General features: G+C 37.1%; 1 protein-coding gene across 1 annotated transcript in view; it reads left to right on the top strand.

Annotated features, from left to right (window-relative positions):
• LOC107549328 (disintegrin and metalloproteinase domain-containing protein 12-like) overlaps positions 1-25,907 on the top strand; it is a 104,377-nt gene that overhangs the window by 30,390 nt on the left and 48,080 nt on the right. The window contains exon 4 of the mRNA XM_016230376.1: positions 24,177-24,255. Within this exon, the coding sequence (XP_016085862.1) occupies positions 24,177-24,255 (79 nt within the window). The remainder of the gene's footprint in view (positions 1-24,176; positions 24,256-25,907) is intronic.

The raw sequence follows: 25,907 nt of genomic DNA, 5'->3' as shown, positions 1-25,907 counted from the left end.
TCGGCCTAGAAAATCGCAACTTTTCATTTTCCGTCGGTCTTAGTACACAATGTTACTACAGAAGGGTCAAGTTTTAAATAGGAAAAATATAGAAAATCTTTGGTCATTTTGGAGCGAGATGCTAACGGTCTAATCAGATTCAATGATCTATGCTAAGCTACAGCTAAAAGTGCTACCGCCAGACCCGGAGATCGGCTGAATGGATTCGAAAACGGTAAAACTCAGCTGTTTAACTCTAGGGGAGTTGGAAAATGAGCCTATTTTAAAAAATAGTGGAGCGTTCCTTTAAGGGTCGAGGGTCATAGTAATGCATGTATTTATTAAAGAGATAGTTCACCCAAAAATTACTAGTCTGTTATATTTAGTCACCCTCAAGTTGTTCCAAACCTGTATGAGTTTCTTTTGAGTATCTATATTTTAAATAGTTGCCGGTAGCCATTGACTTCCACTGTAGGGGAAAAAATACTATGGAAGTCAATGGCTACCGGCAACTCTTCAAAACTTCTTCGTGTGTGTTCAGCACACAAGTAACAAGACATAGAGCTGAATTAAATGGTCAAAAATCTCTGTATGAGCTCCTCAGTCTTAGTTCATTTAGATAAGAACATGAATTCAATTTAATCTTCTTGATTTTATTCAAAGCCCCTAATTAAGTTGTACGAGTACATTTCATTTCTGTGAATAACCCTGAAGTGGAAATGGAGGTAAAATTGGATCTTTTCCTCTTCACAATCAGAACAAAGGACATTATTCTTCTGCCTAGTCAAATACAAAAATATAATTTTGCAAATAGTGGGGTGGCATCACTCCTGTAGTTTCGGCAGTTGTGGGGAGAATTGAATTGTAGGGTGTTGCACTGACTAGGGTGCATCGGGATGTTCAGTATGTTGGTATATTAGTGTGCAGGTTATTTAGTGCATTATTTGTTCTGCATACTCATGTTGCAAACTTTATTGGACCTGTAATATTTAATTTAAGCAAAACAAAAGCCTGCTATGCTCAGGATGAGCGGAAGTGATTTTTGGACTGTTCCCATGGTAAAGCGAGGGGCGTGTGAGAGAGAGAGACACAGGGGTGGAAAAGGAGACCACCTCAGTGGAAAGCCTCTCATGAGCGCTGTAGACGTGTTATTATCAGAGACATGACCTCTCCATGTGCCAGACAGGAGAACAAGGTGTCCACAACACCTTCTCACATTATCATGAAGCGATAAACCCGAGCGGATGATTAATACAGACTCCTGGAAAGTGTTTCAGATGGAGCACAGAGGCTGATTCAGAGGAACATAAGAAGAGAAGATAAGATTCCCAAACTTGTGTGTAAGAGTTCAACAACAACAACAAAAAAAACTGTTTACTTAGGCCAGTGGTTCTCAATTGATTTTTGCTTTAGGGCACAGTTTTTACATGATTTTTCAAGTGGCAACCCAACACCATACCAAAATTATAAAGAAAAATTATTTACTTCTTCAATAACATTTTTACTATACAAAACAATCATTGGATATTTTTGGAATTGTTTTGTACAATTTCTGTATCAGGATTTTTTTTCATAATTAGATTTTTTTTTAAATTGGGATTTCTTGCAAAGTGCAAAATTATATTTTGCATTATAAATATTTTTTCACATATATAGCAAAAAAATATATCTATAGTTTTTCCCCCAAGCCCTGATTATTTTCTGACCCTAGATGAAGGTCTTTTATTATTATTATTACTTTAAATACATATTTATGAAATAGTTACGACCTGTTCCTCATATAAATCGTTTCTCTTCAAAATACTTTGTCAGATTCACTACTTCCGCTTTGTGTTTTTTGGAGACCGAAAGTCTCTGCTCAGTACATGTCATTTTTATTCAAAAAAGCAGCATGATCATATTTCAAATAAGTCATACAGGTTTGGAAGGACATGAGGTTGAGTAAATACTGACTATGACTTTAATCCAGCAATGCCATTTCTTTTATAATCTCACAAACCCGCTCAATTGCACAGACTGAAAGATGCTTATTGCAGCACGTCCACAGAGACAAACGGACTCATCTGGAAAAGAGTTTCAACATAACTGGAGCTGTAATGTGATGAACAGAGAGAAGAGGAGAAGAGAGGACAGGCCCTGATTCATGTTGACTTAGATCCAAAAAATATCTGTGTCAAATAACAGTCAACTGAGACCGTATCACAAAAGAGACCTGATTCAACTTTTAAGTCGATGTACTGTGAATGCAAGGAGAACTGGGTTATTTTGCACTAAATTTAGTCCCGAGTCAACTAAAAAAAAAGTGTGAGTTTGGTTATTTTAAAGATAACAAGTGTGAATATGCAGTTTTCACTCATTGTTATGATAGCTGATGTTTCAGTGAGACATTAGCCTTGATATCTGAGCAGCAGCATCATGCGATGCTGAATGTTGATCATGTCACAGTTGAAACTGCAATGTGACTTTCTGACCGAATCGGGCACAGATAAAAGCATTAGGCACTCGAAGAAAAAGGGCGAGAAATCTCTGAAGAAGCAAGCACAGAGCTGCAAAGACGAGAGAGCAGCACAATGAGGCTCGAGTCGTAAAAGAGAATGAGAGATGAGGGAGAGAGTGTGTTTGTAAGACATCCATACAAAAGACAAGAAAATTATGCTTACAGAGACCGAAGACTGCGACAAACACACCTCCTCCTCCTCGATCTGCATCCTGAGGGTTTGTGAGATGTTTTCAGGCTCTCCCCTCTAATTAATTTGTAATGTCAAGGAGCCGGTTCTCTGCGTTAATGACCACTGTAAGCTGGCAGATAACTGGAGCTCTTGATAAAGGCGTCTGAAACGCTGTTATGAGACTCAGCACTTTGAAGCTCTTGTTTTTCCAGGCTCATCTGCACTAATGAAGAGCTGGAGTCATGTACTGTCTGCATCGTTTGCTAACAGTGGTAAGGGTACAAGAGACTGTATTCCCATAATCAGATCACTTGCCTGTAATGAAGTAATGTAAGGGAAAACTTTTAGGTTTTCAAAGATGTGGGAAAAAACTATTATTGTATTAAATCATTATTAATACATAAATATAAATATGATAAAAGTTATAATGGATGTATGTTATATATGTATATGGATGTAATGTTTACATAACAATACTTATGATATTATAAAAATAAAATTGATTAATGTAATAATAGTATTTAAATATTATTATACATTATAATTATTTATGTTTATGTAATATTAATAACATGTCATTTATATATTAAGAATAATTTAAAATAATTTTGTATGTGTGTTTGTATATATATATATATATATATAAATATACACTTTTTACTAAATCAATATTTTTATTTTAAATTATTATTAATACATTATGATAATTATTTATGTTTATATTAATAATGTAATTTATGAGTAATTTAAAATAATTTTCTTATCTATCTATTTATACTCTAAAAAAATATAGTAAATATAGTGCAGAATGTACTGTTTTTTTTACAGTTGCTTTACCTTTATTTTGAATCTTACACTGCTTTGCATTGTGCAATATTTTATTCTAGGGCTAGACTTGATGTTGTGCATTATCTACTTTTTTTATTTAAAAGGAACAACTGGAGTTGTTGCAAACTGGGTTAATTGATGTGGTGTGTGTGTCTTTTAGTTGCGGTTTCTTCTTTTATTTAGTACTAAATATGCTGCCAGAATTACAGATGTACAGAATTGTTCTTTTGATTATAGATTTCATTTTAAAAGCATTAAATTACTTGCATAGAATGGCATTCAGGCATTACTCATGTCAGCTGGCCGTTATACAGTTTTTATGAACATTTCTCCATATTTTATGTTCTGTACAGTGACTTCATGTTTTTACTGACCAGCTTGAGTTCTTTGTCCTTATAAGGTGGACGTATGAACCAGACGAATCAAAAGATGGATTTTGGGAGTTGAAATGGAGCCATTTGCATTGTTCCGTATAATGAGTCATCAGTGTAATAGACAGAAATATTAGCTCTGTTTCAAAGCCTAGTGATCTGCTCATGTTTGTTGTGAGTGAGGGGATTCAGAAAAACCACTGGCCATGGATTTTGCATTATTTTGCAAACATGTCCACAGCCATATCACCCTGCAGCCCATGACTGGTTGCCCACTGAAGCTAAGCAGGGTTGAGCCTGGTTTGTAACTGGATGGGAGACCTCCTGGGAAAACTAGGTTGCTGTTGGAAGAGGTGTTAGTGAGGCCAGCATGGGGTGCTCACCCTGTGGTCTGTGTGGGTCCTAACGGCCCAGTATAGTGACGGGGACACTATACTGACAAAAAGCACTGTCTTTTGGATGAGATGTTAAACTGAGGTCCTGACTCTCTGTGGTCATTAAAAATCCCATGGCATTTCTCGTAAAGAGTATAGGGGTTTAACCCCAGTGTCCTGGCCAAATTGTCCCCCTGGCCCTTGTCAATCATGGCCTCCTAATAATCCTCTCCACCTGTAGCTGGTGTGTGGTGAGCGCACTGGCACCGTTGTCCTGTGGCTGCCGTCACATCATCCAGGTGGATGCTGCACACTGGTGGTGGATGAGGAGAGACCCCCCAACATGATTGTAAAGCGCTTTGGGTGTACAACAATACACAATAAAGTGCTATATAAATGCATCATCATTCATTCATTCAAGGGGTCATGAACTGAGAAATCAAAATTCCTTTGATCTTTTGACATATAAGAGGTCATTGTACTATAAAAGCATCCTGTGAGTTTCAGAATTAAAAAAATTCTCGTTAGTCTAAAACAGCTTATATTGAAGCCAGTCTGCCAAAACGACAGGTTGTGGAATGTGACACTTTATGACGTAATAGTGTGGCTAAACCCCGCCTGCTTCTACATCACTGCCTGTTTAGCACTGCCCACCGAGTCTACATCACTGCCGGTTTAGCCCCGCCCACCAATTCTACATGACTGCCTGTTTAGCCCCACCCACCAATTCTACATCACTGCCTGTTTAGCCCCACCCACCGACTCTACATGACTGCCTGTTTAGCCCCGCCCACCGATTCTACATCACTGCCTGTTTAGCTCTGCCCACCGACTCTATATGACTGCATGTTTAGCCCCGCCCACCAATTCTACATCACTGCCTGTTTAGCTCCGCCCACCGATACGACCTGTTCCTCATATAAATCGTTTCTCTTCAAAATACTTTGTCAGATTCACTACTTCCGCTTTGTGTTTTTTGGAGACCGAAAGTCTCTGCTCAGTACATGTCATTTTTATTCAAAAAAGCAGCATGATCATATTTCAAATAAGTCATACAGGTTTGGAAGGACATGAGGTTGAGTAAATACTGACTATGACTTTAATCCAGCAATGCCATTTCTTTTATAATCTCACAAACCCGCTCAATTGCACAGACTGAAAGATGCTTATTGCAGCACGTCCACAGAGACAAACGGACTCATCTGGAAAAGAGTTTCAACATAACTGGAGCTGTAATGTGATGAACAGAGAGAAGAGGAGAAGAGAGGACAGGCCCTGATTCATGTTGACTTAGATCCAAAAAATATCTGTGTCAAATAACAGTCAACTGAGACCGTATCACAAAAGAGACCTGATTCAACTTTTAAGTCGATGTACTGTGAATGCAAGGAGAACTGGGTTATTTTGCACTAAATTTAGTCCCGAGTCAACTAAAAAAAAAGTGTGAGTTTGGTTATTTTAAAGATAACAAGTGTGAATATGCAGTTTTCACTCATTGTTATGATAGCTGATGTTTCAGTGAGACATTAGCCTTGATATCTGAGCAGCAGCATCATGCGATGCTGAATGTTGATCATGTCACAGTTGAAACTGCAATGTGACTTTCTGACCGAATCGGGCACAGATAAAAGCATTAGGCACTCGAAGAAAAAGGGCGAGAAATCTCTGAAGAAGCAAGCACAGAGCTGCAAAGACGAGAGAGCAGCACAATGAGGCTCGAGTCGTAAAAGAGAATGAGAGATGAGGGAGAGAGTGTGTTTGTAAGACATCCATACAAAAGACAAGAAAATTATGCTTACAGAGACCGAAGACTGCGACAAACACACCTCCTCCTCCTCGATCTGCATCCTGAGGGTTTGTGAGATGTTTTCAGGCTCTCCCCTCTAATTAATTTGTAATGTCAAGGAGCCGGTTCTCTGCGTTAATGACCACTGTAAGCTGGCAGATAACTGGAGCTCTTGATAAAGGCGTCTGAAACGCTGTTATGAGACTCAGCACTTTGAAGCTCTTGTTTTTCCAGGCTCATCTGCACTAATGAAGAGCTGGAGTCATGTACTGTCTGCATCGTTTGCTAACAGTGGTAAGGGTACAAGAGACTGTATTCCCATAATCAGATCACTTGCCTGTAATGAAGTAATGTAAGGGAAAACTTTTAGGTTTTCAAAGATGTGGGAAAAAACTATTATTGTATTAAATCATTATTAATACATAAATATAAATATGATAAAAGTTATAATGGATGTATGTTATATATGTATATGGATGTAATGTTTACATAACAATACTTATGATATTATAAAAATAAAATTGATTAATGTAATAATAGTATTTAAATATTATTATACATTATAATTATTTATGTTTATGTAATATTAATAACATGTCATTTATATATTAAGAATAATTTAAAATAATTTTGTATGTGTGTTTGTATATATATATATATATATATAAATATACACTTTTTACTAAATCAATATTTTTATTTTAAATTATTATTAATACATTATGATAATTATTTATGTTTATATTAATAATGTAATTTATGAGTAATTTAAAATAATTTTCTTATCTATCTATTTATACTCTAAAAAAATATAGTAAATATAGTGCAGAATGTACTGTTTTTTTTACAGTTGCTTTACCTTTATTTTGAATCTTACACTGCTTTGCATTGTGCAATATTTTATTCTAGGGCTAGACTTGATGTTGTGCATTATCTACTTTTTTTATTTAAAAGGAACAACTGGAGTTGTTGCAAACTGGGTTAATTGATGTGGTGTGTGTGTCTTTTAGTTGCGGTTTCTTCTTTTATTTAGTACTAAATATGCTGCCAGAATTACAGATGTACAGAATTGTTCTTTTGATTATAGATTTCATTTTAAAAGCATTAAATTACTTGCATAGAATGGCATTCAGGCATTACTCATGTCAGTTGGCCGTTATACAGTTTTCATTAACATTTCTCCATATTTTATGTTCTGTACAGTGACTTCATGTTTTTACTGACCAGCTTGAGTTCTTTGTCCTTATAAGGTGGACGTATGAACCAGACGAATCAAAAGATGGATTTTGGGAGTTGAAATGGAGCCATTTGCATTGTTCCGTATAATGAGTCATCAGTGTAATAGACAGAAATATTAGCTCTGTTTCAAAGCCTAGTGATCTGCTCATGTTTGTTGTGAGTGAGGGGATTCAGAAAAACCACTGGCCATGGATTTTGCATTATTTTGCAAACATGTCCACAGCCATATCACCCTGCAGCCCATGACTGGTTGCCCACTGAAGCTAAGCAGGGTTGAGCCTGGTTTGTAACTGGATGGGAGACCTCCTGGGAAAACTAGGTTGCTGTTGGAAGAGGTGTTAGTGAGGCCAGCATGGGGTGCTCACCCTGTGGTCTGTGTGGGTCCTAACGGCCCAGTATAGTGACGGGGACACTATACTGACAAAAAGCACTGTCTTTTGGATGAGATGTTAAACTGAGGTCCTGACTCTCTGTGGTCATTAAAAATCCCATGGCATTTCTCGTAAAGAGTATAGGGGTTTAACCCCAGTGTCCTGGCCAAATTGTCCCCCTGGCCCTTGTCAATCATGGCCTCCTAATAATCCTCTCCACCTGTAGCTGGTGTGTGGTGAGCGCACTGGCACCGTTGTCCTGTGGCTGCCGTCACATCATCCAGGTGGATGCTGCACACTGGTGGTGGATGAGGAGAGACCCCCCAACATGATTGTAAAGCGCTTTGGGTGTACAACAATACACAATAAAGTGCTATATAAATGCATCATCATTCATTCATTCAAGGGGTCATGAACTGAGAAATCAAAATTCCTTTGATCTTTTGACATATAAGAGGTCATTGTACTATAAAAGCATCCTGTGAGTTTCAGAATTAAAAAAATTCTCGTTAGTCTAAAACAGCTTATATTGAAGCCAGTCTGCCAAAACGACAGGTTGTGGAATGTGACACTTTATGACGTAATAGTGTGGCTAAACCCCGCCTGCTTCTACATCACTGCCTGTTTAGCACTGCCCACCGAGTCTACATCACTGCCGGTTTAGCCCCGCCCACCAATTCTACATGACTGCCTGTTTAGCCCCACCCACCAATTCTACATCACTGCCTGTTTAGCCCCACCCACCGACTCTACATGACTGCCTGTTTAGCCCCGCCCACCGATTCTACATCACTGCCTGTTTAGCTCTGCCCACCGACTCTATATGACTGCATGTTTAGCCCCGCCCACCAATTCTACATCACTGCCTGTTTAGCTCCGCCCACCGACTCTACATGACTGCCTGTTTAGCCCCGCCCACCGATTCTACATCACTGCCTGTTTAGCTCCGCCCACCGATTCGCACATATACAGTAGTAGAAATAACGAGAGAGGCAAACGCGGGTCTACACAGAAACAAACGATAAAGATGCTCCGAAGACAACAAGACGTTTTTCAGTGCCAATCTGTGAAAAAACAGTCTTTGCTGATCCCAACATTAGGAAAGAGAGGATGAACTTTATTTTTAATGATAATGCACCAGAAAGAAAACTGTCCTTTGTTCACTTAATTTGACTGCGGATTAGCTTACAAACAAGGCACAAAGTTTGAATCTAAAAGGCGATGCTGTGCTGAATATATTGGATCAGACAGTAATGTCGCAGTGTGAGTAACTGTTTTTATTATGTGCTCACTATTGCTCTGTCTGTTATTACAGATCGTTTGCTATGTACTGAGTGTTTATGTGTTTTTAACCTAAATCACAGCAGAGCCCATCTATGAAGGATGTAGGCTGTCAAATATACACAACTGTTAGCCAATCATAGCAGTGGGCGTTTACTTCCGGGTCTACAATCCGCCACGCCTATTCAAACAGAGCGTTGCGTTCTGATCAGGGGTCAAAACAGGACAGAAAATAGCCTATTACTTCTGAATTATGATGTTTTTTAATGTAAAAATCTTGATAACATTATAAGTGGACCTCAGAGAACCGTACAAAATAATAAAAAAGGCAGTTAATGACCCCTTTAACAAAATAGTGTCTTCATAACTTATGTTAAGCAGTGTTTGATAATCTTCCACATGACCAAAGTATGCTGATGTTCCTCATCAAATGGTGCTATATTTGATTTGAGAGTTACAGCTAAATTTCAGTCTCTTCCTCACACTAATTTATCATATATGTTATTTTACTATCATTGATATACAATATACTATAGTTTTTGTTAATATTTTGAATTAGATTTCATTTTTATATTTTCTGTTTTCAGTTTCATTTTAGTTCAGTTGTGTGTAATTTTGCTGTGTTTTTGTTGGTTTAATTAGTTTTTCATGTCTATAAAGTTTTTTTATTTATTTATTAGTAAAATAAATAAAAGTGAAAAATGAGAAATGTTGCCTTGGCAACTAGCTGAAGTCAAATAAGTTAAGTTAATATGTATAATTAATATTATGTTTATACATATAATTATATAGCATGTCAATGAAAAATTTTATAATAATAATATATAACTAAACTGAAATATTTTTGCATGCTGAGAAATAAACCTTCATTGAACCAATAAAATACAAAATTTATTAGTTATGTTAAAATAAATAAGATATCACTTTTATTTATTTAATTTACTTATTGCAAAAGCATGAAGGAAAATTAATCAAATTCTTAGTTTGGTGGTGAATTATTGCTTTTAATTTAGGCTTGTATGTTTTTCATCTTGTTGTCTAATAAACCTGGCATTGTATATTACAAATATTGTCACTCTTCGACGGATTGCTTTTGTTCCTCCTTTTAAGTCACTTTGAATAAATGCATGAATGTAAATGTCTGCGAAATTCATAAATGTTTGTTCCGTCTATCACTGAAAATTCTTTCAAGTAGGTCTGCCTGCTTTTATTTGCTTGTGTCTTTATATGTATTTGTATATGCATTTGTTTTCCTCACTTGCTCATCCCTCATCCTGTCTTTGCTCTGACACTCAGCTTGACCTCAGTCCGAGCATCCTGTCGCTCAGCAGAGTCTCTTGACCTTTGACCTCGGCGCAGCGGCCCGTCGGTCTGACAGCCTGTGCTGAATAAGCGTTTGAAAGAGACAGTCTGTCTTGGGCCGGTCTGGAGGGGTTTATCTTGTGCAGATTACAAAAAAACACCAAGCAAACAAAACCTCTTGCTTCCGCCCCATCTGACCAGCGTTCACCCCTGAGTCCTGAAGATCTGCTGAGGAAACCGAATCCCGCTTTAGTGATTTTCCTTTTGTTCGCTAATTTCAGGGGATTTAGTTTGAGGCGGCGTGTTGCTCTCGAGTAGCGTTTCCTCCGCTCAAGCTTTTTAAAGCACAATAAAAGAGAAGCAGGGGCTTATGGGAGCCTTTCCCTCGCGCTCATGCAGAAAGCAGATGTTCAGCCGTGCGGTGCTGAGCACGAGTCCGGGGTTTGGCTTCAGACGGACGAGTGTGAGAGAGCGCTACAGGGACGCCGATGAAAGCTGAACATACTGAGACTGGAGCTGCAGGAAGTGCTGGATGTGTGTAGCTGGGAAAGACAGCTTGTGAGGAATCGCTGAGGCTGGAGGAAATTAAATAGATCTAAATGTAGAGGTGGAGAGATGATGTACTGTTGGTATTTAAGAATGATTTTGCATTTGAGTAAAATACAATGTGTGTGTGTTTTTATGGAAGCTTTAAGAGGTATTATTATTATTTCTTGTGAAATTATAACTATGAATATTTTATTATAGATTAATTTTATATATATATATATATATATATTTATTTATTTACTTGCTTTTATTTTCATTTTCACTTGGGTATTTTGTAAATGAAGAAGCAATGAATTAATGAAAGAGGTCACATGGGTGTTTTATTAATGAATTAATTTAGAGACCATTCTCTTATGCATACTGCATTTGCTGCATCAGAAGAATAATGAGGCTGAAGGTTTGAAGTCATTAGTTCCAGTGCAGAGTTTTCATGAATAAAGATGCTGTGATTCATACGTGTTTGCATTTATAGAAAGATTGGTAATTCAGACACAAACACAGACTCCTTGAGTGCAAATGAAATTTAGTTTGAGGGCTGGAGTGAAGGACACTCGTGTGCTTCCGGACATGATGCATTGTTCATTTGGCTTCATGGTGAATTATGAGGACTAAACACTATTTTTCCAGCTGAAGCGAAGGACTTGTCTAGACAGCGCTCTATAGGGGCTTCCAGGAATCAACGAAACAATTTCCAGGAAACAATTTTTACCCAGAAATTGCTTGCAAATTTCACAAACAATTACAGAGAATCGTGAAGAATCGTAATTCATCAAGTGAGTTAAACTTGAAATTTTGATTCAACATATATTATATGTCTGTAATATAATATAATATAATATAATAATTAGTTAGTTATGATTTATATACAGTTTTACAATTATTAGTATTATTGTACCAGTATATAATATAATGATATATATTAAAATATAACAATAAAATAATATAAACATTTATTATATCTTAATTATATATATATAATTTTTATTTAATTTATTAGATTTTTTTTAAATATATTTTTAGTCATAATTATTCTTTCACTGAAAAAAAGGGTGTAGAAATAATTTTCACTCAGAAATAGCTAGTAAATTTTACAAATAATTACAGAGAATTGGCAAATGACACATTGAATTAAACATTAAACTTTGAAGTAGAAAGACTGAAATCATTTCCTGTAAAACATATAATAGTCTTTGTGTTATTTACCAAATCGAAAAATCTTTTTTTGCAGTGTAAGCAGGTGTTCTGCTCTTAAACGTCCCTGTTCTTATGTTTCTCAGGCTGTTGGTGGGGATTTTTTATTTTATTTTTTTAATTATGTATTTATTAGACACCAGATGAGCAGTTGAGACAGGACTGGCAAGTCTTCTATGCTCTTCAAAAGGATCAGTAAATAAAGTATTCCCAGATACTTGTGACTGGCTCACGGAGCAGGATTATTTTCATATATCATATTCTTGCTACTTTTAGCAGATGTGAGGCCGTTTGAAAGGTAGACCGTCCAAATGCTTTGTTATACAGATGTAATGAACACACCGAGCCCCGAAGGGAGAACAACAAGTCCAAAATACAAGAAGCAGATGAAAGATCTTCAGGATCTGGATTGGGACTGAGGTGATAACATGCATCACAGGGGTTTAAGCCTTGGCTTGACGTTCAGGCTAATTCAGTACCTTTGGCCGTGACTTCATAAGCTCTCGCACTACCAAAAATAAAAGTTGGACTCCTAAAAAAGGCTTTTTGTGATGTTCATTGCACAAGTGTCAGAGAAGTAAATCCCCTGCTAAAATGAGATTTAAGTGTTAGATCTGTGCGATACATTTGCATGTGCGCGAGAAACGTTTGATTGTTTATTTTTGATTGTTAACATGTTACTCTGAGATCATTTACCAGAGACCTTCGTCACAAATTACACACACTAGCCTCACAATAACCTCTCGATTCATGATTTGATTTTTTCCTGACTTCTCTAAGAGTGCATGTGGCAAAGATGCTATCGCAGATGAAAAGCCCATTCTCGTAATGTTTGTGTGCGCGATGACAGATGTGTTAATGCGGCCAGATGTGGCCGAAGATCCCGCATGAATGGATGCACTTCAGAGGAGAGTTTGCGTTTTGTATGTTCTTATTGTTGTGGGTTTTGGGTTTCATGAAGAGATGTTTTCATGCTGAAGTTTATTTGTTCTGTTTGGCAGTACAGTGACTGCAAATGGAGAAATACATCATTGATAAATATCATATTTGAAATGACATCATACACATAGGAACAGAAAATCACAAATGAGGTCTCCGTTGTTTCTCCTAGACGGCAATGGGATTAAATGGACAACAAATGAAGACTTCCCAGCTAACAGGGAACGTTCTCAGACCATTCTGGCAAGGTTTCTCAAAGAACAAATGTTAATATAACGTTCGTTCAAAGTTCATCTGATCTTTAATAATGCTTTTAAAGCATACATACATTTATACATCATTCATGGATCTTTTTTCTGAATCATTGTAGTTGTACATTCATCTATAACATTTTTAATGTAACTGCTTGTTTCAGAATGTTCAGAGAACATTCAAAAGTAACATTCTTATAATGTTCGCAAAAAAAATGGAATGTTTCCTTAACATTAACGCATAAGCAAGAAAAAAACGTATTTAAAACATTTTAAAAACTGGACATTTTGAAACTGAATAATGTTTTCATGACTTTTATGGGAACGTTAGCAAGAGGTTCTTAGAACATGTTTTGTTAGCTGAGTTTCTTCTCAGATGTTTCTCCTGAGAAAAGGCAGCAGTAATCTCACAGATTTTCAAAATTTGCTCAGATGAAATTATTTTCTAGCTCTGTACTTTTACTGCATATCAATAATTAAGCAGTTTGTGTTTTTGTTTCTCTTAAGTAATTGGAAATATCTGAGAAAAAAATCTATTTGATCTAACCCTCTCAATGACTTGTGGGTGTTAATTTAGTCAAATTAAACAGTATTTTTGACTTGCATAAAACCATTTAATTCAGAACATGAGAATGTGTTTAGGTTTTCTGACTTTTTTTTAAGACATGGACAAATCATTATTGAAATCTCTAATAAGTCTCTTAAACTGAAAATCAATGCCTAAGCAATGCATTTCCTATGGGTGCATTTCAAATGTGTTTATCGATGATGCATTAATACATCACCGTAACTATTCAAAAAATATGAAGAAATTCATTTTAAAATTACGTCTGAAATGCAACCTACAAATTCCCACAACAACAAGACAATATAAAGATAGAAAAATATTCAGACAATAAGTCTGATTTTTACAGCTGTAATATTTTCTACCTTGTGCTTGTTTTAATTAAAGGCAACGTGTTTTGTTTCAGAAGTCGAACGGTTCTTTTACTTCGTTGATCGGTTGTTGCTTTGAGTCTTCATGTGTTTATTTTTCAGTCATTCTTCCTAAATAGCTCTTCAATTCTCAAAGTCCTTTGCTGCTCATTTTCCAGCACTTTTAAAATGTTGCATCATTCTTGATGCTCTTTTTTGTTGTGACCTTTTGCCCTTGTGTGTTGAAATAACTCATGTGACATCTTGACCCCTGACCTCTTGACTCCCTCACTGTTCTGTCACAGTTGAGCAGTTTTCCAGTGAACCAGTCTCCTGCGTCTGCCTTCGTTCCAGCTCTTGTTGGAATAGTTCATCCCTGCGATGAGGCAAACGGCCCTTCGTCCGGTCCAAGGGTGTAACGCTCCTCGTTAGCTAAAGCTTAAGAGCTGGCTGCAGACTCTGTCTTGCCATGGGATGTCATTACATCAGCCTCGGAATATTTCCATGGATTATTGCATTCCTAGTCAACAGTTCTCCCATCACACCAGTGCTATTTGATTTATTCCTGTGAGTCATTTAGAAATTAGATACAAGGTTCTGACCTTGTCATGAAACTGAGCTTGAGAAGTCGCCCTGCTGATGACAAAAGTAACTTTATTAACTCTTTCCCCATCAGCAGTTTTTTTTTCTTTGCCAGTTGCTAGCCACCGCCAGAATTTTTAAACATTTCCACAAAATGTTCTTGGCCCCAGATTATTTTGTATGAATATCTGAACATGCAATATGTAAAAAAAAATTGCTTTTATTTCTAGCTTTTTTTCTAGCTTTTATTCTAGCTTCATGCATTCTTTTTGTCAACACTTAAATGTGCGGAAGTTTAATAAAAAATAAACATTTTGAACAAAAAGCTGAGAAAATGATCAAAACGATGGACGAAGCAAAGATGGAGTATATCGCTTCCATCAACACCCCCAAAGTTTCCTGGATCGACATTTCATTCGGAAACGATAGGCAGTTTTGATTTATATGCTGTTCAATGTTTAATGATTGCGTTATTTTACCTATGCATCAGTTAACATATGCGACCACTTGTTTCTGCTTCTTCTTCACCGTGTTTTGATCCAGACAATCAGTACTCTTTCAGAAGATGTGTAATTGTGCCTCCTAGCGTATAACAGTTCAAACATGGAAAGCCAGAAATCAAAAAAAATTGCTTTTATTTCTAGCTTTTTTTCTAGCTTTTATTCTAGCTTCATGCATTCTTTTTGTCAACACTTAAATGTGCGGAAATTTAATAAAAAATAAACATTTTGAACAAAAAGCTGAGAAAATGATCAAAACGATGGACGAAGCAAAGATGGAGTATATCGCTTCCATCAACACCCCCAAAGTTTCCTGGATCGACATTTCATTCGGAAACGATAGGCAGTTTTGATTTATATGCTGTTCAATGTTTAATGATTGCGTTATTTTACCTATGCATCAGTTAACATATGCGACCACTTGTTTCTGCTTCTTCTTCACCGTGTTTTGATCCAGACAATCAGTACTCTTTCAGAAGATGTGTAATTGTGCCTCCTAGCGTATAACAGTTCAAACATGGAAAGCCAGAAATTTCAGTCAGTAGAGTGGAAGCGTTGTTTCATAAATGATGGAAAATTCTGTCAATGGCGGGGAAAGAGTTAAAATAATTTAGAAAATACAAACTTAAATCACACTTAAAGGGATAGTTCACCCCAAAAGATGAAATATCTGTCATCATTTACACAAAAGAAGATATTTTGAAGAATGTTGGTAACCATACTATGGACGTCAATGGCTACCATCAACTGCTTGGTTACCAACATTCTTCAAAATATCTTCTTTTGTGTTCAACAGAAGGTAGAAATTGATACAGGTTTGGGACAACATGAGGGTGAGTAAATGATGGCAGAATTTTCCATTTTGGGTGAACTATTCCTTTAAGCCAATTGTTGGCTCTGGTTTCCGAAGCTGTAACATCAGTTTTCTATTTCCTGAATTGTTGTCTGTGGTTTTTGACATGTACTGAACCCAGAACATTCTTTTAAAGCTTATAAATTCTTAAAATAGATTTTCTATAATTGCTGAAATGCAATTGGCAGTGTATTGCCGGTCAGGGTCCAGACAGAAGACCTTAAATAATTGATTTCTGGTTTTGGTATGAGTGCTGGTTTCTCTTTTATGGTCCATTGGCTGATGATTTTCCATTAGTTCCAGAGCAGATGTTTGATAGAGGAGATGAAATGACCTCAGTGGACTTTACATTGTGCAAGTCATGGTATTTGATTCACGTCACTACATTTTTACATTTGCTGAAGAAAATGTATGTGCTTCTGACCTGCTCACTACTGTTTTTGGTGGTTGCCACGGCATTGCTATGCGGTTGCTAAAGTGTTCTTAGTAGTTTTGTTGTTAGGGTGATCTGGGGGGTTGCTAGGGTGTTGCTATGCAGTTGCTCGAGTCAGTGGCGCCGCTAGCAATTTTGGGCCCTATGAAAGAATATGAGGTTGGGCCCCCTACCGCACCAAACATACACTATATTGCCCAAAGTATTGGGAAAACTCAATAACACTCAAAAAAACTCATCGCCAAACACCAATTACTTGTACATATGCATACAATCGTTTTAGACACTTCCAAAACTATGGCAAAAAAGATTTTTAAATACATGAATTATGTTTCCATCTTTGATGCAACAGTTTTGGAAGTGCCTTTTTCTGGGGGGTGTCCCAATACTTGGTCTGCATTTAAAGTCACAGCAGAGGTGTTCAGCTGGGATTAGGACTTGGCTTTGTGCAGACCAGTCAAGTTCTTCCACACTGACTGAATCAATCTTTTTTTTTTTTACCTTGCCTTATACACAGAGGCATTGTCGTGTTAGAATAGAAAAGGGTCCTGTCCAAACTATTAGTATAAAATTAGAAGCACACAATTCCCTAGAATGGCATTATATGCTTAAACATTAAGATTTGTACTCATGGAAATTACTAAAGTAGTCAAACCTGTTCATTAGAAGGGGGTGTCCCAATAATTTTGGCAATATAGTGTGCAAGCCAGCCTAGCTATTCACTGCTCTATGTAATCAGAGTGTGAATTTGTCGATTTTCTATAGCAAAACTAAAATGTGTTTAAAAGTGCGACTGACCAAATCGTCCGGCTCGGTTTGCCCCCCTCGAACTCGAAAGACATCTCTAAATTTTGACAGTTTACCATCTGATCTCACGCTACGTAGGACGGGACGAAACCATGCTGTGAATGGGGGGGGAGATAATTTTGCTGGAAATGCAGAAATAAGCCCTAATTTGGTTTTATTTGTAACTCTTTGGTAGATACATTTATAATTTCTGTTACATTACTACTACTACTACTGTTACTACTAATAAAACAGATCTCTGGGGGCCCCAAAAGTGCGTGGGCCCTTAGAATCGTCCTAACGTTCCCCCCCCTTAACGGCGCCCCTGGCAAGAGTGTTTTGTGGTTGTTAAAGTGTTCCGTGTGGTTTCCAAGGGGTTGCTATGATGCTGTTTGTGGTTTCCAGGGTGTTGCTCTGTGTTTGCTAAAGGGCACAGAGCAGTTTTTTGTGCATTGATATGCAGTTGCTAAGTCATTTCAGAGTAGCCTTTACCTCGTTGCTATGAGGTGTGCGTGAACTTTCTTATTAGCCCAAGTCCAAAAGCCTTAGGGCTTTAGGATATTCTGATCTCTAGATGTAAATCTGTGGGATTTTTATCGTCTCTTTTATCTTTCACCTGGCACAAGTCTAATTGCTTATAAAAGTAACAGCACACCTTTCCTCAATGAGCCGTGTGATTTGAGGTATTATCCATGGAGAATGCTAAACGGAGGTCTTTAATACAGACTTTGCATTACTAATCCATCTTCCAATTATCAGATAAGAGGACAACCAGATGTGCAGGATGATAAAGAGGAACTAATTTCTATGTGAGAGGAGACGCTCTGGAACGAGCCGTGACCTGATTTCTTCCAAGAAGCATGAGAAAACTGCGCTTTGTCCTTGACAAGATGGGCACGAGTTCACTGCAGCTGAATTCCCGTTTAGTCAGCCAAGGCCTGGAAAATAATTTGGGCTGTTACTCTGTCCCCGTCCAGCCCCCCTCGTCGTTCGTTCCTCTCTTTTGTCTATCTTTCTCTCTCAGGACTCCAGCCTGGATGTGTCTTACCTCAGCATGAAAATAAAATCAGGCTCATGTGTTCCAGTGTGTTTGCTCTTCATTTAAAGCTGGCAGAGCTGCAGTGTTAAAGAAATCATTGATTCTGTGATGATTCACCCTCATGTTGATGCAAACTGAAATTCATGCTGTTTTCTTTTTTCGCAGAACACAAAAGGAGAATATTTTCTTTAAGCATATCTATCTATCATAAGCATAATATCTTTACACAGCTCCTTTCTTCCAGCATTCATTGTGAACAGATCTTCAGTTCAAAGACAGACAAGCTAACACATATTGCAAGTAACTTAGGTGAATTAGTGACTAATTTAGGTTGATATTTACTGATAATGAAATAAAATAAAATAAATATAAATACAAAAATCACACACATTAAAATTTATTATATATTCAAATAAATGTTTATTACTCAAATTAAACAATTTTGAACAATCATTTTAATGCATATATAATTTTTTTTATAAAAAAAAGACTTATTTGTATAAATGTAATTTAGTGTAAAGTATTATATATTTGTAATAATTTTTTTAATAATTTAGAATAATTTGTCATTTTAAATGAATTGATTAATTGTTAATCATTAAAAAAAGTATTAATTAAAACATTAAATAGAATAGAACATATTATAAATTATATAAATTATAATAATATTGTTTTATAATAATTATTATATTATAACAAAAATTATAATATAATTTTTAGTTTTTATTAATTAAATAATTTATAAATTACCACTTATTATTTAAATAATATTAAATCATTATTTGAAAAAATATTTATTATTATAATTTTTTTTAAATAATGCTAAAAGTTGGACATGAATTCAGGCAAAACTTTCCAAGCTTTAAGATTATCAGTGAGTAAAGATTTACTTTTCAGTCTGTTCATCGCATAATGTTGTCGACTCGAGTGACTTAAGACTAAGAATATAGCACACATTGTATAGACTGCTTTTGTAATGCTTTTATGGTGTGTTTTTTGTCCTCTTTGGAGTTTGACAGATGATTATGAAGTGTTGTTGTATGGAAAAGAAAAAAATTAATGAGAGGGTGAGTAAATAATGACAGATTTTTCATATTCGGGTGAACTATTCCTTTAAGTTTAAGTTCGAAAGAGAACCTATGCTGTTGTTTTTCCTCTGTCCACCCCTGTGTCCCTTTCTAGTTTTCTATCTTGCAAGAACACAAAGCATTAAGTGACCAGGGGAAACAACAGCACCCTGCTGTGTCTTTTTCCCCTAGTGACTGATGATTTGATTCGTAGTTTTTTTCTGGTTGTGGCTTTACTGCAGTCATCTTTCCACAGCATGAAAAGTAGAATTATTTCTCTTTTTTTCTTCTTCGTACAAAGAATTGCTAATCTTTCGCTCTGTTTGGTCTCTTCTCGTGTGAATAATTAGAAAATGGTCACAGAAACATTGTAATACTGTGTCGGTGAGGAAATATTTATACCTGCTTGTCATTTTAACCTCTATTTTAGCCAGTTTCTTGACTGAATGTATGTTGTTTTGGAACGAGATCTTCTCAAAGACATGCTGGGGATGTCAGATGACGAGCTAATGAGATGTAATGAGGATTTGGGATGGTAGTGGCGAGATGATGTGTTGCAGTGGTTTAACGTCACCCAAAAATGAAAATGTAATGTTAAAAAAGTACCGTAAGTGCATGGGCCATATGACTCATATACTATATTCCTGAAGCATGAGTAAATAATGACAGAAAATACATTTTTGAGTCCCCTGAGTTTTCCATTTGTAAATGCAGAATGCATTTAGTAGTTCTCTTGCTGATTTTGGATGTTTATTTTGGACGTTTTTCCACAGTTTCCTCATGATTAATGTGTTTGTATTTGTACTCATTTATAAGCTGATTTGAATAAATGGATCTGCTAAATGAATAAATCTGCCATAACATGAAGGACGCACACGTGGTCTTCATTGGCTTCTTCAGTTTAATGGTTATACGTTATTAATGATTGATTCAGTAGAAAAGAAGTTTAGTTTAGTAGTTTCTGGAAGGGATTAGATGATCCTTTTGGTGGAAATGCACTGCTGATTTTTATAGTTATAAATAGGGTTCCCACAGTCATTCAAAATGTTAAAATTGTGATTTCCAGGCCTGGAAAGGTCTTAAAAGGTCATGCAATTTCTATAATATATTTATTTTATCTAGTCGCTCTTTTTTTAATTTAATTTTTCTTTGTGAGTGCATACATTCTCTATTAAATAATTTTGAAAAACCCTTACAAATGACTGAAAAAGTCCTAGAAAAGTCATGGAAGTTAATTGCTCCAAAGGAACGGGAACCCCGTGCAATGCTCATGGTATGTGTTTGTTTCTAAACCCAAACCCAAATTAGAGCTCAAAAAGAAGCATAAATCCTATTTTTGGCTTTTGACGGTCCGTGGACGATCTAACATGTTGAGTTGAACCTGCTGAATTAAACATATGCCTCCAAATACACCTTCGAGAAACATTCTGGAAGCGGTTCGGACCTTAGATTGCTGCTCCTTCATAAGTGTGTGCTTGTAAATCTGCTTTTGCTGCATGTGTGATTACAAGAGCTACATCTGTCAGTATACGTCTGTGATCAAGCAGCAGATTTGAAGACATCTGGTCCCTTCCTGGGTTTTAATGTACTACTAAACCCCTGCCAAATGGTGTTTTGCAGTTACATGTGTTGTTAATCCCATTTACTATGTGAAACTAGTGAAACAGTTCGAGGTGGGACCAATTAAACAGCCGTCCATTATAAATAAGCGAAAAGGGACGAAAGGTCGGGCTGCAGAATGAATGAGTCATGGAGTTTCTGCAACTCCTTTAAAAATCCTATATTCACATCCTATTATTGCTTCAAAAACAGTGAATGCATACTGTGAAGCACAAACGCTATTTTATTATGTATGAGTATTAAGAAGATTATTTGATTTATTCCTTAAACTGAAGTTCATAATTGTTATCCGAATCTGTTTTTTGAAAGTAATTAATACTTTTATCCAGCAGGGATGCATTAAATTGATCAAAAGTGACAGTGACATTTATAACGTTACAAAAGATTTCTAGTGACCAATCAGCATTCGGGACGGGAACCAGGACAGAATATATCACTTTTTATAATAAACATTAATCAGAAGTTAATTTTCTTGCTGTCAGAACAATGCATTAGGCTTTTACATTCAATTATAAGACCGTCTAATCTGTCTAATCTTTTAAAAATCAATTAAATCACAGTCATATTCTGGTTCTTTGAGTGTGCAGTATAGATCAGATGGTCTCTACGTACCTCTGTGAGAGTTTCTTTAGATCTGAAAAGCTCTTTTTAGTTTCAAGTGTTTGTTCTTAGTTTCTTGGAAACCTTCAGATTCTGTTGTAAATTCACTGCAGGGTCTCATTGATTTTTCCACATGAAGCCCCACTGTGGGCTTTAAGATCATCTAATTCGATTTAAGAGAGTACAGGTTCAAGTGAAAAAGGGGTGAGAAGAGATCGACAGGTTTCTCCTGGAAGTTGAAAACTAATGTGCAGTATGCAGTAAGAAGAATGAATTTCACACTTTATTCCACCACGTAAATTACATGCAGACCACAAACTGAACAGATTTTTATTCTAATTAGTGTAATACCATCAATTTCAGATAAACCCACCCTAAACATGTCAATGAGATGGTCGTTTCTTGATGAAGTGGATGGTCAGAGTGAAGTGACCCAGACTTTCTACTGTCAGAAGCCTGTTTGTGTTTGTGTGTGTGTTTTTACAGGAGGTTGTTATTCTCTGATTCAGCAGTGCTGTAATCTTAGTCATGAGTTTGTCATGTTCAGGTTCTGCTTAAGAAAGCACAGCTGCGTGAGGAGCGATCGAGTGCAGATGTTGGTAATGGTCTGATCAGAATATTATCTCAGCAGGGAGAGAGAGGAAGAGAGAGAATCCGGGCATCCTTTCCACAGGCTGAGGGATCTCTGCTGCCTGTCTTTGATCCGTGATCATTTGCAGCTGATCGTGCTGACTTAATATCTGAGTGAAAGTTGGCAGGACTTCATTTTGTGTCAGCTGAAAATTAGTTTTCAGTGAAAAATGACTTTTTAGTGAAAAGAGTTTTTGCACGTTAAGATACAGTGGCTTTACGCTGTTGCTATGCTGTTGCTAGGGTGCTCTGAGTGGCTTTAGACTGTTGCTGTGCAGTTGCTAGGGTGATCTGTGTGACCTTAAGCTGTTGCTAGGTGCTCTGAGTGTTTAGACTGTTGCTATGCCATTGCTAGGGTGTTATGAGTGGTTTTAGACTGTTGCTATGCCATTGCTAGGCTGCTCTGAGTGGCTTTAGACTGTTGCTATGCTGTTGTCAGGGTGTTTTTGAGTGGTTTAGACTGTTGCTATGTCGATACTAGGGTGTTATGAGTGGCTTTAGACTATTGCTATGCCATTGCTAGGCTGCTCTGAGTTTCTTTAGACTGTTGCTATGCTGTTGTCAGGGTGATCTGTGTGACCTTAAGCTGTTGCTAGGTGCTCTGAGTGTTTAGACTGTTGCTATGCCATTGCTAGGGTGTTATGAGTGGCTTTAGACTATTGCTATGCCATTGCTAGGCTGCTCTGAGTTTCTTTAGACTGTTGCTATGCTGTTGTCAGGGTGTTTTTGAGTGGTTTAGACTGTTGCTATGTAGATACTAGGGTGTTATGAGTGGCTTTAGACTATTGCTATGCCATTGCTAGGCTGCTCTGAGTTTCTTTAGACTGTCACTATGCTGTTGTCAGGGTACTCTGAGTGTTTAGATTGTTGCTATGCTGTTGCTAGGGTGATATGAGTGGCTTTAGACTGTTGCTATGCAGTTGCTAGGGTGATATGAGTGGCTTTAGACTGTTGCTGTGCAGTTGCTAGGGTGATCTGAGTGAATATAGATTGTTGCTATGCTGTTGCTAGGGTGCTCTGAGTGATTTTAGACTGTTGCTGTGCAGTTGCTAGGGTGATCTGTGTGACCTTAAGCTGTTGCTAGGTGCTCTGAGTGCTTAGACTGTTGCTATGCCATTGCTAGGGTGTTATGAGTGGGTTTTAGACTGTTGCTATGCCATTGCTAGGCTGCTCTGAGTGACTTTAGACTGTTGCTATGCCATTGCTAGGCTGCTCTGAGTGACTTTAGACTGTTGCTATGCTGTTGTCAGGGTGTTTTTGAGTGGTTTAGACTGTTGCTATGTAGATACTATGAGTTGCTTTAGACTATTGCTATGCCATTGCTAGGCTGCTCTGAGTGTCTTTAGACTGTTACTATGCTGTTGTCAGGGTGCTCTGAGTGTTTAGATTGTTGCTATGCTGTTGCTAGGGTGATATGAGTGACTTTAGACTGTTGCTATGCCATTGCTAGGGTGTTATGAGTGGGTTTTAGACTGTTGCTATGCCATTGCTAGGCTGCTCTGAGTGGCTTTAGACTGTTGCTATGTCGATACTAAGGTGCTATGAGTGGCTTTAGACTGTTGCTATGCCATTGCTAGGCTGCTCTGAGTGTCTTTAGACTGTTGCTATGCTGTTGTCAGGGTGTTCTGAGTGTTTAGATTGCTGCTATGCTGTTGCTAGGGTGATATGAGTGACTTTAGACTGTTGCTATGCAGTTGCTAGGGTGATATGAGTGGCTTTAGACTGTTGCTGTGCAGTTGCTAGGGTGCTCTGAGTGTTTTTAGACTGTTGCTAGCTTAGCTAACTAGTTGATAGCTTAGTGAAGCAGCAACACACCTTTGCTTAACAAGACAGAAGATTTAACAAATCTTTCAGGACTAGGTACAAGCTAAAGTTTAATACAAAGGGTTAAAGGTTTGTTCAAATCACTAACACTAAATATATTTTTATTCAATGTTGACTAAGTAAAATGACTGGAGTAGGAAATCAAAGAAACAAGTGAAAGTAACTAAGTTTTGTGTGTATTTGTATTTGTGTTACAGAGGGCTGTTTGCTAGTCACTACACAGAAACACACTACCTGGAGGATGGAAGTGCTGTCACCACCTCACCGAATGTCAAGGTAAGATCACAAGCAACCGCTGCTTCCATCTCAATTTAACCCAACGCCTACAGAACACATGGCAATGTGCACTTCCTGTAACAAACCCCTTTTATTTCATTTGAGCTATATATATGTATATATGTGCGTGCGTGTGTGTGTTTTTGAGACATATCGCCTTCAGTGATGTAAAGCATATATTTTAAACTCATGACGCAAAGCCCACATTTCTTTCCTGTATATGCTCATTTCAGACCTTCTATTTGATCTAAACCAAACCTGCGGTTAAGAACCAGTCTTATCAGTGATCTCCGCCCTCACGACAGCTGGATGATCTTGTGTCAAAAGCTTTAGAGAAGAGGTGGTCAAGCGAGGGCCACCGGGAGTGCAGAAACCACCCATGATGCACCTCTGTGTGTTTTAAGTGTTTCGATTGCAGCTCAGATTACTATTTAGAGTAACAGACACATTGAGGCCTGAAGGCATGTAAGAGAAAACCTCTGAGGAGCACCTCTGGGTCACTGAACCTGTCTTCCTCAATCTGCTCTCCAGCGGACTGCCGGCTTCCCACGCCAGACAATTTGAGCCAAACTCTTTATGAAAAGAAAACATGTGCTATCAGATATACAGCAAAGGCACCGGACAAGGCAATTACATCATTACTGTTGCTCCTAGTTCGTGTTAGAGATTTAAACAAACTTTGAACCTTTTGTATTGAGCTTTTGCTGGTATCTAAAGAAAGGTGTGCTGTTACTTCACTTTAGCTCAGAGCAAACCAGCAATGGCATAGCAACACTCTTAAGCCACTCAGAGCACCAAGCAACAGCATAGCAATGGTCTAATCCACTCAGAGCACCTCAGTAATGATATAATAGGGTCAGTTAAGCACTAGATGTTTCACAACACCGGAGGGTGAGATTTCATAAACCATTGTGACTTTTTCAGCATATTCAGCAGATTTTCTCAGCAGTGTGAGGCAATAAGCACCCCTGCTTTGTTTGGATGGGAAAGGAGAGTTCAGGTCATCCAGAAACAGCAGTGCTCCTCGACCTGGATGTCATCAGAGGGAGCAGTGCTGAGTTTGGGCTTCGTAAACTGATTTGGGATTTTGGAACACAAAATAAGACAGATGCTCTGTCAACCTGAGTGCAGAAATTGATGTTTCTCACATACACATAAAGACAAATTCCAGTTTTATTGTGTAGGTTTTGGGAGATTGTTCAGAAGAATTACATTACTTTACTTGATGATTCGATATTCATTATTTTCTCTTATTATTTGGAAATTGATAGACGAAGTCAGAGTATTCTGAATTCTAATGAGGTATGTATTTATTTATTTATGCATTCATTTGTGCATTTAAAATTTATACTTTTAATGCAAATTAAGTCAATGTGGATTAAAAAGTCTTCCAATTGATATATATATATATACAGTATATATATATATATATATATATATATATATATATGTGTGTGTGTGTGTGTGTATATAGCATCAAATGACTAAATGTATATCAAATGTTTATTATTATTATTGTTGTTGTGGTTGTCGTTATTATTATTTTTCAATTGGCTGATGCATTTATCCAAACTAACATTTATTGCATTGAAGGTTCATGCATTAACTGGGAATCAAACCCAGTGACTGGGACTGGGATGCAATGTGGATTA

This window comes from Sinocyclocheilus grahami, unplaced genomic scaffold (genome assembly GCF_001515645.1).
Source record: "Sinocyclocheilus grahami isolate Dianchi unplaced genomic scaffold, SAMN03320097.WGS_v1.1 scaffold369.1, whole genome shotgun sequence".
NCBI classification, from domain to species: Eukaryota; Metazoa; Chordata; class Actinopteri; order Cypriniformes; family Cyprinidae; genus Sinocyclocheilus; species Sinocyclocheilus grahami.
This window is presented reverse-complemented; position numbering and strand designations above follow the sequence as displayed.